General features: G+C 51.2%; 1 protein-coding gene across 2 annotated transcripts in view; it reads right to left on the bottom strand.

Moving 5' to 3' along the window:
- Positions 1-643: 643 nt before the first annotated feature.
- The window catches only part of Ankrd13a (ankyrin repeat domain 13A), a 30,154-nt gene continuing 17,297 nt past the window's right edge, over positions 644-13,500 (bottom strand). Inside the window, exons 7-15 of one of the 2 annotated variants that reach the window (XM_076922492.1) lie at positions 10,824-10,890; positions 9,670-9,751; positions 8,455-8,516; positions 7,743-7,876; positions 6,896-7,053; positions 5,339-5,446; positions 4,383-4,543; positions 2,840-2,907; positions 644-2,237 (exon numbers count right to left, since the gene is read on the bottom strand). In XM_076922492.1, the coding sequence (XP_076778607.1) occupies positions 2,042-2,237; positions 2,840-2,907; positions 4,383-4,543; positions 5,339-5,446; positions 6,896-7,053; positions 7,743-7,876; positions 8,455-8,516; positions 9,670-9,751; positions 10,824-10,890 (1,036 nt within the window). In that variant the 3' untranslated portion in view covers positions 644-2,041. The remainder of the gene's footprint in view (positions 2,238-2,839; positions 2,908-4,382; positions 4,544-5,338; positions 5,447-6,895; positions 7,054-7,742; positions 7,877-8,454; positions 8,517-9,669; positions 9,752-10,823; positions 10,891-13,500) is intronic. The other variant, XM_076922493.1, reaches the window with a different exon arrangement.

Below are 13,500 nucleotides of genomic sequence, written 5' to 3'. Positions count from 1 at the left end.
CCCCGGCACTCTAGCCTCAAGGAGCGAGGCTGTTCGGTCAGGGGCGCCAAGGACAGCCGGCTTTCTCTTCTCAAAGGCACCATACTTCGGGAGGCGCACCAAGAGGATCCCAGTAGCCCAACACTTTACTTCCATCTGGCACGAGCTGTGGAAGGCGGGGAGGGGTGTGCTGCTCTGTGAACCGGAAGCTCGGAACAGGAAGTAATGTGTAAACAGGAAGCGTGTGTTCTGGTGGCACAGTGACTGGAGGACACGCTGGAAGAGACAGGACTCGGGCTGTCAACACTGTGAGCACCCTTTATGGAAGCGGATTTATTTGTGTTTTTAGGGAGAACATGGGAAGAGCTGCAAGAGGTTGCTGCAGTGCTGAGTCCCGCTTTAAGTGACTCCTAGGGACACAGTCACAGACTTTGGGGAAGTAGAGCAATGGAATGCAGACGCAGGCGTTACCTAGGCTCCCCCTTAGTGAGTACACACGGCACTCCCATTAGTGTCTTTGCTCTTGGCAGATGTCAAGTGAACAAACCACCAACCCGTGTATGGAACCATGTGCCCACCCTGGCCTTGAGTGCAGGGAAGGGATTTGGGTCTGACCATGACAAAAAAAAAAAGGGCAGATGGCTATGAGGAATTAAACTCACGATTCTTTGTGTCTCAGAACATTTTACTGGCAACACTGACTGTATCAAACAGACATTCCTGGGAATGGTGGATTCTCTTCCTATCCCCAAAGAAGCATCACAGGAAACAGACACAGAACAGAGGAAGGTACTGTTTTACCAGGTGGTCAGCACAGCCTTGTGGGGGTAAATGCCTGTGCCAGGTGGGAGGCACAAGTGCCCTGGCTGGATTCTCCAGGGGCTGGTCTGTGATGCAATAGGTATTGACAGGAGGGTTAGAGAAAATAGTTAAAGGTATCCAAAAGAGGCCTGAGAAAGTCTGGTTAAAACGCATAACCTTGTATTGCTACTGATGGGAGCAGTCGGTTTTATATCTTTTAAAAATAATAAAAAGATTCTGTTAAAAAATATATTTTTCCAGAAAGATGTTGATTTGAACTCTAAAAAGCAGTGTGGAGTCATCATTTTTCCCTTTTGGATGAAGAGCCTTTATTCTGTTAGCTCCCCTTCTGGTTTCAAGTCTGTCCTGTCCTCTCTATGAAGCCAGGCCATGCAGCCGGCTCTCCCCAGGCTGGAAGTCCTGCGTGGGAGCAGACACAGAACACACTGGCTAGGCTCTTCCAGTGCTCTGGCCCAGCTTGCCCACTCTGAGAACTCAGCCATGGGTCCCCCTAAGCTGCTCCTCCAAGGACAGGATTAGCTGCCTTTGGTTTAGCCTGGAGGACGCTGCTCCTAAAGCAACTGCCTTTACAGATTCAAATCAGGTCCTCAGTGTGTGGCATGAGGTGACTTAAGCTGTTAGTAATTTTTAAGGCTAAGGCAACATCCGTGGTCATTTGTATATCTTAATTTGATGCAAAGAGCCATAATCTAAAATAGATCCTGTACATAGATCCTCGTGGCTGGGGGTAAAAGGCATGGAACGAGGTGGAGATGGGGCGGTACAATGGCGGCGAGCGAGGCTGCAGGAGCCCGACAGGAAAGAAAATAAAAGAGGCCAGCACAACCCGTCTCTTTGGTGAGCAGGCAGGAACGTCTCCAGCTCTTACCCACTCCTCAAAGGCTGCTGCTTGCCTGTGGAAAAGCACCCTGACTCCGCAGTAGCTGGTCACTTCTGACTAAGATGCGTCTACTAGCCTGCAGGCTCAGCGTGTCTGTCTAAAGCTGGTAGTAAAAAAATGTGACCTGCCAGGCAGGACAGCGAATGGCAGGTGAAGATGCTCTCCTCCCCTCAGCGTGGGGACGGGGCTCTGCCGAGGCCCGCTTCTCCACTCTGGGGAGTCCCTGGTCCTGCACCTCTACATAAGGAAAGGGCGGGCTGCTGTCTGCAGGAAGGGCCGGCCCCCGCCCTGGGTCTGCCTCACTGGGACAGCATTCCGGGCAGCCCAGAGCCTCTGTTCTGCAGCCCTTGACACCACTGTCTATTTCTCAGTGAGTGACAGCTGCAAGACCTGCTGGAGTTCCGCCTCTTCCTCCTGTAGCCTTAGCTCCTGTTCCGCCAGTTCTTTGGCAGACAGCTCCATGGCCAGCTGCAGGTCGCTATCGAATCGGCTCGACTCACTGAGGCCACCTGGGCACCGGCCCTCCATGTTGGTGAGGAGACTCTCCTGGATGGCCCTAGGGTGGAAAGTGGGGGGAGAGTCATTGCTATTCTGGGGGTGGTAGCTGCAACTACGTTTCTTTCTTACTGGTTACTAAGGGTGTACCGTGCCAAGCACTCCTGATACACGGTGCCATCTTGCCTCCTGAGGAGGAGGTGTGCTGGGCCTCTGGGGCTCAGCATCACCCAGTACAAGGCTATGAACGGAACTTGGTCTGTTTGAAATCAGAGCTGAGGTTTTTGACCTACAGTGGTCCAAGATGCCTACTACACAGGAAAACAGAGGAATGACCGTGGTTTCCCCACAGGGGTTTCCAGCCATTTCCATCGGTCTTTTCCCACTGTCGTTAACACTGAATGCCCTTGCCCACAGACCTGCAGTCGCACAGGAAACCAAGCCAATCAGACAGCTTTTACCTGATGATTTGCTATGAGCACCCTTAACCTGCGCTCCCACCAGCACTCAGGGCCCCTTGCTCAGTTCAGAGCTGGTTTAAGGAGGGACCACAATGAAAGAAGCCAGGAGAGCCGACTCTTAAAATCTCCTGCTGAGCACAAGCCACAAGGATGCCCCTGTATCAAGTGCCCATGACAACCTAGGTGTGACACTATCAGTTACCTCTCATACTGGGCTTCATAGCTGTGTGTGTGGCTGACCCCTCCGTTCGACGCTGGTCCTGAAAGATTCTGTCAAAAACAAACGATGGGATGCGTATAAACACCCTGCAGCAGAAACAGTTGCCAAAGCGATAAGGAAATGAACCTAGGAGAACAAGACTCAGTGTTTACAGCTTGCCGCTGACAGTGACTAATGGCGACTGTCAGGCTGTACACTTTTCTAACATGTGGCACAGGGCATCTGCCATTACCCTGGAGTCAAGGTGCCACCTCCTCGGACTTTACATAGTTCCAGTCTAGTAAGAACCATTAGCCTTGGGCAACATCAAACAACCAAGACAGGACATGCTTTGAGGACAAACTAAGACGGACGACACAGTTGCCATCTGTTGCCCTAGACTCGGGCTGTTGCCCTCAAAACTTACAGTTACCAAGGTTTTTATAGCCATCAGGAGAGCAAGGAGAGGACTGTTTGCACGAAGGCTTTGTGAGGGGCAAGATCTTCTCCAAGGAGCTTCCCGAGAGCAGGCAGCCTAGCTGCCAAAAATAAAAACCACCCGGCCAAGTGAGGGCTGGAAAGGTGGCTCAGTGGTTAAGCACTGGATGCTTTTCCAGAACCCAGGTTTGGTTCCCAGCACCCACATGGCAGCTCACAGCCATCTCTAACTCCAGCTCGGGATCTGACACTCCTCTGCCGTCACAGCCACCAGGCACAGACATACATGCAGGAAAAAAACAACTATACACATTTGTTTTAATTAATGAAAAATAAAAGGATGGATCTGGAACGGTTCTGTGATGGCAGCGGGCAAGTCAGAAAGCCGAGGCAGGAGGACACCATGCTCACAGCTCAGACGTGCCAGCAGAGCAGGAGCTATTTCACCCAAGACCCCCCAGCTTACTCTGCAGATTCCTGCTGGACGGACCATGGGAAGAAAGAAGAAATCAATGATCAACAGATGGACAACAACAACCCAGGACACACGGCCACTGTAGACCACGTGCCTGTGACTCGGAGGAAAAGACAGCGTTGACGCTCCAGGGTTTCCTTTTCTCTGTCCCCATGTTGATACCGACCTCTGCCCAAGCCAGGAGCAGCAGACAGCAGAGACCATGCACCATGGAGGGAGGGAGGGAGGGAGGGAAGGAGGGAGGGAGGGAGGGAGGGAGGGAGGGACAGCAGCAGCAGACAGGGAGTTTCAAGCAGTCGGGGTTGGGGGAACGAGGCATGAACCCCCTAACGCTCTTTACCTAGCTCTGACTTTGCTTGATAAACAGGAAGGGTTTAAGGAGACTCCCTGAAATGAGAACCCCTCAAGCCTGGGCTACCATTCTCTCACGGAGCCCGCGGCGCATCCACAGCACTCCCGTGACTAAGACTGCTTCACAAAGGCAAACGTCAGAGCTACAAGACTACAAAGCAGACCTTTAAAACAGCACAGCACCTATATGAGTAAACTTGACAGGAAGTCTGTCTCAAGACGCCGCGTAAACTTCTGAAGCTGGGAGGGAGGCATCACCCGCCCCGGCCGCCGCCGCCCCACCTGGCTCCTGCTGGACTCCAGCAGGCTCTGCTGGATGGCGAACTGCATGATCTCGTAGTCCTCGTCTTGCAGGTGCACGTTTCTGCCGTTGTCTTGAACGTGATAGGATTCAGGGATTTCAAATACAGACTGATCAACCTCGAAGTTCGTGGCCTCGGAAACTGAAAAATAAAGGCAGGTGTCCAGGGTCTTCATTCACTACAACCCATTCAGACAATTGAGGGTTGGGTTTTTGTTTTTGATTTTTGTTTTTTTGAGACAGTGCCTATATAACTCAGGCTGGCCTAAAACTCCAAATATAGCCCAGGCTGACTCAAACTCATAATTCTCCTGCCTCTAACTACCCTGACTTAATGCATTACTTATGCCCCCCTCAAACTCCTGGACTCAAAAGCCCCTCCTGCCTCAGCCTCCACATGCTGGGATTCCAGACATGAGCTGCTGCGCCCAGCTTGAAAACATTTCAAATTAGAAAAAATGAAACCAGTAACAAAGAACCCAAGGGCTGAGGGTGTGGCTGAGCAGAGCATGCCAGCAGTGGAGGCTCCTGGCTCTGTCCCCAGGGCTACATGGCTCCGCCCCTAGGGCTACAGCTAAATACAATCAGACAATAAAAGGTAAGAAAGAAGCCGTGATAAAAGTCGTTGGCATCATCAGTTTGCTGCTGGAGACTTTAAAGGGAGAATCTCGACAGTAAAACTGACCACAATACAGCTTCTTTGATCTTTCTTGGTGGAAAACTAACACATGATCCTAACAAGGAAACAGTGGACTGTAAAGGAGAAAGATTCTTGTTCCACAATGGAGCCAGCTGGTCTCCTGAGACCATGGCCAGAGCATCCCCTCCCCCTCCTCCAGTCCTTAATCTAAACTCTGCTCTTCAGCAGCACAGATCTGCTTCATTCCGGAATGGTTAGCATTCAAACGTGACTGCGCCGTCTGGGCTTCCGGGTTACCTGCGTTGGCCTGGGCCCCTTCCACACTCTGGCTCTCTTCCTCGGTGCTGCAGCCGTTGACGTTCCCAAAAGTGATCCGTGCGTTCAGAACGTGGAATAGGGGGATTTCTGGCAGACGGAAGCGCTCATTAGCAGGTTTCACTGGGAACAGTGATCATTTACTAGCACTGGGCAGAGCATGCCTCATCAGCGCGGTTTCCCTCAGTCCCCATGTCCACAGATGGGACACGGAGACAGAGTCAGACACAGGCGAGGTAAGTGGTCACGAGTCAGGTGTCACGATACTCAACCATCCAAAACCCAAACAGCATTGCCTACATGACTCCAACACATGAAGCATATCTATGCATCAAACATCTTCCTGTCAAATGCATTCACGCAACAGTTATCTGGGGTCGGGGTGAGCAGATATGGGAGGACCAGGGCATGTGGGCAGTTAAAAGCACACACGCACACCACACGGAATTACTAATGTATTAACAAAATATCAAAGGATAATCCAAAAAGTTCAAAATAAAACGATCCAACTTGAAGTTTTGCTTACATTAAAGGTCTAACACTAAAACTAGAATCCATGTTTGTTCTGGGAGGAGGAGGAGAACAAGGAGGGGAGGGAGAGGAGGGCTGCTTTGTTTCTTTTTTTTTTTTTTTTAATTTATTTATTTATTTATTTTGTGTAAGTACACTGTAGCTGTCTTCAGACACCCATATGAGGGCATCAGATCTCATTATGGATGGTTGTGAGCCACCATGTGGTTGCTGGGATTTGAACTCATGACCTCTGGAAGAGCAGTCAGTGCTCTTAACCACTGAGCCATCTCACCAGCCCGCTGCTTTGTTTCTTGAGAAGGGGTCTCATACTGTAGCTCGGAGCTGTCTGCAACTTCTAATGTAGACTAGGCTGACCTCAGAGGCACCCAGGTCTGCCTGCTTCTGTCTGCTGGGTGCTGGGATTGAGGTGTGCCAGCACTCCTGGACAGTCCGTGCCTGTTAGCACGCTCTACATAGACACTGACTGGACAGCCTTTCGTTTTGATAACAAAAGGAATCACACATCATGCCGAGTCTCCCGATCCAGCCAAGCCAGAGGACAGTGCCAGCCTCCTCTGTTGTGTTTATCGTGTGCTTTTCTGTTGTTTTTGGGTTTTGAGGCAAGGTTTCTCTATATAACCCTGGCTAGCCTAGAACTCACAGAGATTCACCTGCCTCTGTCTCTGAGTGTTGAGATTAATGGTGTGGGCCAACACCTGGACAGCTCTGCAGATTTTTTTTTTTTTTTTTTTTTAAATGTTATTGTTGCTTTTTTTCTTTTGTAAGACAAAGTCTCTCTACATAGCCCTGGCTGTCTTGGAACTTACTAGGTAGAACAAGGTGGCTTCAAACTCATGGAAATCCACCTGCCTCTGTCTATTAAGAGCTGGGATTAAAGGTGTGCACCGCCACACCTTGCTGCTAATTTGTCCTTAATATGTTCCATTTCCCTGAAGCAGGTTTGTTTGCATTCACAAACAGGCGGAACCTGCAAATGCCTGCCCTTCGATCGAGTTTAGCCCTTACCTATTTTGACAGGGAACCCAGGAGGGAAGTCCAGTTTGATGAAATCTCTCAATCTGGCAAAGTGGGCGCTGGTGCGAGCCATGAGGTCGATGATAGGGATGACCTGCTCCACGAGGGACAGCGGGAAGTCCTCACACATCCACAGGGTAGCTTTAAACCTGCAGGGTTGACGGCGAGAGCCCAGAGGCAGGTCGCTGCTGCTCAGAAGGCTAGACCACAGCACCCCCCCAAACCCCACCTCTACATTAGCCTGAGCTCAGGGCTCCTGAGGGACTGGAACCCCGAGGAACTCAGGTCCCCTAAGATCTGACAATGGAGGAGAAAGGCCTGCATTGCCACCTATTAGTGCAGCAGGCTGCCTGACTGCATTTCAGTTCACCAGCTAGATTTATTGGCAGTAAACACACACACACACACACACACACACACACACACACACACACGCAGGAGCTCCTCTATCTCCATCCTCTGTGACAAAGGCAGGGAGCCACTGACTGTTGGTTTTTGCCAGATTAAGAACCTCAACATTAGGCTGGAGGGATGGCTCAGTGGTTAGAGCACTGGCTGCTCTTCCAGAGGTCCTGAGTTCAATTCCCAGCAACCACATGGTGGCTCACAACCATCTGTAATGGGATCTGATGCCCTCTTCTGGTGTGTCTGAAGACAGCTACAGTATACTCATATACATAAAATAAAAAAACCTTTTAAGAGAGAGACAGAGAGAGAGAGAGAGAGAGAGAGCGAGAGAGAGAGAGAGAACACCTCAACATTACTTACTTTTAAGGGAAAGGGGTAAGGGACCAGCAGACCACAGAGGATGGAGGATGCATCCGTGTCTCACACTTACTTCTGGGTTCTGATCGTCAGCTCTTTTGGCCTTCCAATGTCCCTGTCTTTCAGATCAAAGTCTTCGTCAAAGTACTCATCAGGCGTGATGGCCGTGGGGTTGTTCACAGTGGCACACTCGGTAGTGAGGTCCTGCTAAGCCAGAAGTAAGGACAGTCAGGACTGCCTGACCCTTAAGTGCAGGCCTGCTACAACTTCACGAGCGACAAGCACTTCGTGGAGCAGGCGGGTCTGACAGGGCAGGCACTGCGTGGAGCCGGCAGAAACAGGTCTAACAATTTAACATGGCCTCTCCCCATCTCTATGTCCGGCTAGAGATGACACCCACGTGAACCAGCAAAGGATTCAGAGGACTTGGCGTTCACAGCTTCAGCTTCAGCACCACTAAGGAAGCTGCATCTCCTGGCTCTCGGTGTCGTCACTGATCCAGATATGTGGTTAGTTGGGAGGTGAGGAGCCGTGTTGCAGAACAAAGGCGTCCTGGCTTAAGAGCCACACGAAGAGAGGGCCCTTGTTTATCAGAGCGGGAGCCTGTTTCTAGGATCTGCCCTTCCTCCAAAATCTTTTGATTTTTCAAAGTTTCGTTCATGCAGTTGTGTCCCAGGAGCTGTCCCAAGTCAGGTGACCTGCTCAGGGCCCGCAGCCACCATCGCAAACAGGAGACGGCCATGTTTTCGTTAAGCTAGCTCCCCAATACCCTATCTTCAACTCACCCCTTGAGCACCGAACTGATGTTCCACGGTTCCGAGCAGGGACTCCAGTGGATTCCGGTCCTCTAGAGAGGAGGAAAGACCGATAGCGTCAGGCCCCTCACGGCGATTTCTGGGTCCTGAACCAAGCTACCCACAGTAGGGATTCCATTTGTAGGGGCGGCGATAAAAGCCACCCACCAAGGCCAGGTTCTCCTTAGCATCTTTTCTTAGGAGATTTAACCTGGAGGGACCGGCACGACAGTCCAAGCGCTCACTATGGAGCCCAGTGTTACATGTAATTGACACCGGTCAATCAGGAAAACAAGAAAAAACAGAACAAGAATTCAGGCAGAGCAGCTGTGGCATGGAGCTTCAGAGTGAGCTGGGCTGGATCCCTTCCCTCCATGTGTTCTGCCAGCCGCCCACCCGCCTACCGAGAGCAGTGGCAGCTGGCTGTCAACTGTAGCTGCCTGCACCTTCTACTAAACGTCTGCATGTGGCAGTTCCTACTCCTCTCAGTGACCGTGGAACTGGCCCAGCACCAACTCCATTTTACTACACAGGAAAGAGGCCTCCGGCAGAGACAGCGTCACAAGGCCACAGAGCTGGCAAGGCCGGTATATAGTAGCCACAGATCCACGGGGATTTGGCCCAGAGCCCGAGTTCCACAAAAATCTCATCACTATAATGGCGGCAAAGTCACTTATCCTAAGGATAAGATGCCCAGTTCTTCTCACTCCTCTCCAATGCTGCTGCTGCCACCGCCGCCGCCACCAGCTATCGCCACAGCACGGAAGTTAAGCCCTCACAAGTGGCTTTAATTACAACTGAAACCAACCATGAAAAGCTCCACAAATGAGTCAAACTAGGAAAATTTTTACAAAGAAAAGTTAGGATTCCCATGTCCAAACAACACGTTTACCCCCCCAAAAAATCACAGCACTGTCTATACAACCAGCGGTTTTCAACCTGTGGGCTGTGACCCCTCTGGGAGTCGGAGGATCCTTTCACAGGGCTCACCTAAGACTTTTGGAAAATACAGATATTTACATCATGATTTGTAACAGTAGAAAAATTACAGTTATGAAGTAGCAGCAAAAATAATTTTATACTTGGGGGGGGTCGTTACAACATGAGGAACTGTATCAGTGCACACAGCACTAAGAAGGTTGGGAACCACTGGTCCACACAATCGTCAGTGGGAAGAGGAGGCGGGGCGGCAGGGGCGGGGCTTACCTTTGTATCTCTTCTTCTCCTCCTCCGTCAGGTGCTCTGTGCGGATCTTGGTTATCACGCTCACGTTGTTTACCGAGTAAACCTTGAGGGATGTGTGCAAAAGACAGTTGTGACACGGGGGATCAAAAGCGAACACACGCACAGCAAGACCAAGCAAATCAAGCAAATCCAGCAAAATAAAATCGAGAACTGGCCAATAACAGCCCTCAGCCCCTCTGACAGACAGCTCCTGCCTGGGATGCTCTCAGCAGTTAAACTCTGCATCCTCAGGAGGGCAGTGTCCTGCTGATAGAGTGTGCAACAGGCTCCTGCTTCTGTCTCCTGAGATCTGTGGTGCTCTCCTGACAGTACTGACTAAGCCGGACCTAGGTTCTCCAGACTTGGGAGATCAGAAAAAAACAGAACTCTTCTACTAATGGAAAGAAAAAAAAAAAAAGATTCTGATTGCCAGAGGGAGCACAGTGCTGTCTGTCAGGGCTGTCTGAGGGGTCTCAATTTGCTGTGTGCTGACAGCTGCAGAAACCACACTCCATACCACAGCAGCTGTTTCTAAATGCGTCTTCCGAGCATGATGGAGCTTTCTTTGCTCCCTCGGAGGCCAGCAGAAGACCCTATGGCACCTGGCTCCCTCCATCCCTGCTGCACGCCAAGGGAAGGCTGGTAAACAGCCCGTCAACTGACAAAATACCAAATGATACCACAGACACCCCCATCGCGACAGCAGGATTTCCAGGCACAGAAGTGGCTGCAGTGATCTTTTTAAGAGCTGAGTGAGCTTAGAGTCAGCTGAATAAATTACCTTAAAGCTTAGGTAACAAAGAATCACAGAAGCTACTTCCTACATGATATCTTCTTTAAAAGAGATAAACAGACTAAATTTAATAATGATAACAATGATAATAGTGATAATAATTTTAAAAAAAGAACCAAAGGAATGACTCTCACTTCTGGACAGCCAGTTCTCTTTAGGAAACCTACAGACTGCTCAGGGCTTGCTGTCCCATTTTCTGAAAGAAATCAGTACAACAGTGAGCAGGAGCCCCATTAGAACTTACTCCCCAGGGACCGCCCTTCTGGCAGATGCAGGGAAGCAATCGGAACAGATGACCCCTCATTTGCATAGCAGCCAAGAAGCTAGAGGAGTTTGCTTTTACCTTTGCTTCGTAGCCATTAACAACTTCTGCTTTATCTGTCCTCCAGCCCCAGAATCCGGATTTAGTTCTGACAAAAGTGAACACCACAAATTTCCACATGTACAACAATGCCATTCAGAGTGCAGCCTTGCAGCCCTTACAGCCTCCCCCGCCCCCGACACTAGTGAAGGACACTTGGAAATCGTGGTCCCACTGTCCACAAAAGGATGCGACCAGTGGCAGACGGCTTAGACACCCCTCCCCCTCCTGCAGTTATCAGTGTGGGCACTTCAGGCAAAGAGAAAGCTCTGCTCTTGGCGTCTACACAGGACCCGCCAGCACAGGGGCAAAGGTCATGACATTTGTTGGACAGCTGTCCTCAAGAAATGAGTGAAGATGGCCCGTGTCCAAGGTCTTGCTTGCTTGGATCTGGGTCATCGACTAAAGGCAAGGGCATAAGAGCCTCTTCTCATCCAGGAATTCTCAGAACTGTGAGCACACAGCTCCCCGCCTCGAGGAGAAAGGCAGGTGGAGTTGGAACCCATAACAATATTGAGAGGCTAGAAGAGGCCATTAAAGCTTTCAAAGTGACCGGAGAATCACATGTTCATCGTCGGGTATAGCAGGAGGAAGGACATGAAGAGTGGCTTTTCACCTCAGCCACTGATCCCCATTCATGGGTGACTTTTGAGGCAGCCCAGGTCACTGCTGCACCTGTGGCATGGGCTGTGTGGTTAGAAAGCCAGTTAATCAGAGCTACACACTTCTAGGGGGAAAATGCATTCGGGATCCGAGAACAGCCTCTAGGTTCCGATTAGTTTTCTTTTGGGATCTTGCTATGTAGGCCAGACTGCCCCAAACCTGTGAGCCTCTGGCCTCCAAAGTGCTGGAGTTACAGGCAAGAGCATCCCACCACTCCTGGCTGTGACTGCTTCTCAGAGCAGCTTGCCCCGGAAGCATTTCCCCTAAGAGAGGAGCCCATCAGCCCTGCCTCTGTCTGGAGCGCCACACCCTAGCTTTGCCTGGCACTGTGTGGAGCTGCCATCAGTCTGCCCTTTGCGCTGTCTTGTCATGGAGGAAGCTCGGAGGATGGCGGCAGGCTAACCAGCTCACAAAAGCAGAATGCAGCTTGTAAATTTTATATTTCCATAACATAAATTCCACAGAAAGGAATTTCTAGTGGGATTCGGTCAATCAGATCAGGCCGCATACTGAGTTTATTGGTGTGTTTTAACCCATCATAAAAGGAAGACCCACGGGTGTTAATTTTTCTCTTGGGTGAAGATGGTCCCACAGAGCAAGAGCTGGGGTCCTAAAGGGACTCTGGGTAATGCTGGCTGCTCCGGCTTACACTACTCAAACAAGAGCAGGGCACCAGGACCGCACTGGCAACCGGCAGGCCACAGCCCTTTCTGCCGCCAGGGACTGAATTCCAGATGCTCCTTGGGTAACTCCGGTGCTGGCTGCACGGGTGCTAGGCGGACACGCCCCGCTCCTCGGCTCTCCTTGCTTGCTCTCATACATGGCAGTCCCGCTCTGACAGCCACTGAGGTAGAGAGCTCAGACTCCACTATGCTAAACCCAGCTGTGACTCCTTGGGCCTCTGTCAGCTCTGCGTGCACAGGCATCTGAAGAGGACAGGGCACCCAGCTTCCTTCGGCCTGTCCCACCTGAGACCAACACACCAGAGGCCACATAACAGGCACTGTGACTCAGTACCACGATGTTTAAAGGCGGCTCTGGAGTAGCAGGGATGCTTTCCCTATGGCATAGCATTCAGGAAAAGAGTAAAAACCAAAGTTCGGCCAGTTACAAACTGTCCTGAAACTCATCACAGAGTTTTGTAAGGATCAAATTCCTAGTGTAGACACAGGAAAAGGACAAGAGTAGCCTTTGCAGCAAAGAACCGCGGAGAGAGCCCCGGCTGGATGGTCGTTCATATGCCGTTGAGTCCGCAAACCTCACACTCAGGAGCGGCCCTGGTCTCTATTTATGCCTGCATTCACTGATCACATATGAACATCATTTAAAACAAAACAAAAAGCCAGCTGTCTTTCAGCACCCTCGCCTCGGCCCACTGTCAGCTTCAGGAAAGCCAGCTTGAGCTAGCCGTCTGAAACCCCGAGACCACGCGGACACACTGTGTACCTTCGTCCTGGGCACACAGGGACACACTCTTGTTTCCCATCTGCACTGGGTGGCCTAGGGCCAGGAATCGCCACACACCTTGGCTAGGCTCCACTTCACAGCAACCAATGGCTGTGACCACACCAGATGAGCACCCCCGAATCCCAGAGTAGGGTCCCAGACCTCAGGTGCTCCACTCTCAAGCCCACTCGTCTGCTTTCCCTCCCAGTGAGGAGACAGCTGCAGAGTCAGACCTCAGCCACCGCTGCTGTCATTTGGGCCTCTCTCCTCTCGGCTGAAAGGTATGGCAGCGACAATGGCCTCCTCTTGTCTAGAGCCTCTGAGGGGCCGCCCTCCCTGTGCGGCTCATGCTGAAACCGAAGGACATCAGGCCAAGAGCCTGCACATGCCCCCTCAGCTGCTCCCTACACCTCAGTGTCCTAGCCAGGAGCCTAGCAAGAGGACATCCTTCATCAGAAGCTCCTGCTTCGGAAGCAGAAGCAGCCCCGAGACGTGACACGGGCTGCGTGTCCAATCCCTGTCAGACACCTGCCTCTGTGGCTTTAATAAA

Source organism: Arvicanthis niloticus, chromosome 24, assembly GCF_011762505.2.
Source record: "Arvicanthis niloticus isolate mArvNil1 chromosome 24, mArvNil1.pat.X, whole genome shotgun sequence".
NCBI classification, from domain to species: domain Eukaryota; kingdom Metazoa; phylum Chordata; class Mammalia; order Rodentia; family Muridae; genus Arvicanthis; species Arvicanthis niloticus.
Note: the sequence above shows the minus strand (reverse complement) of the source record. Positions and strands in the feature narration are given on the sequence as shown.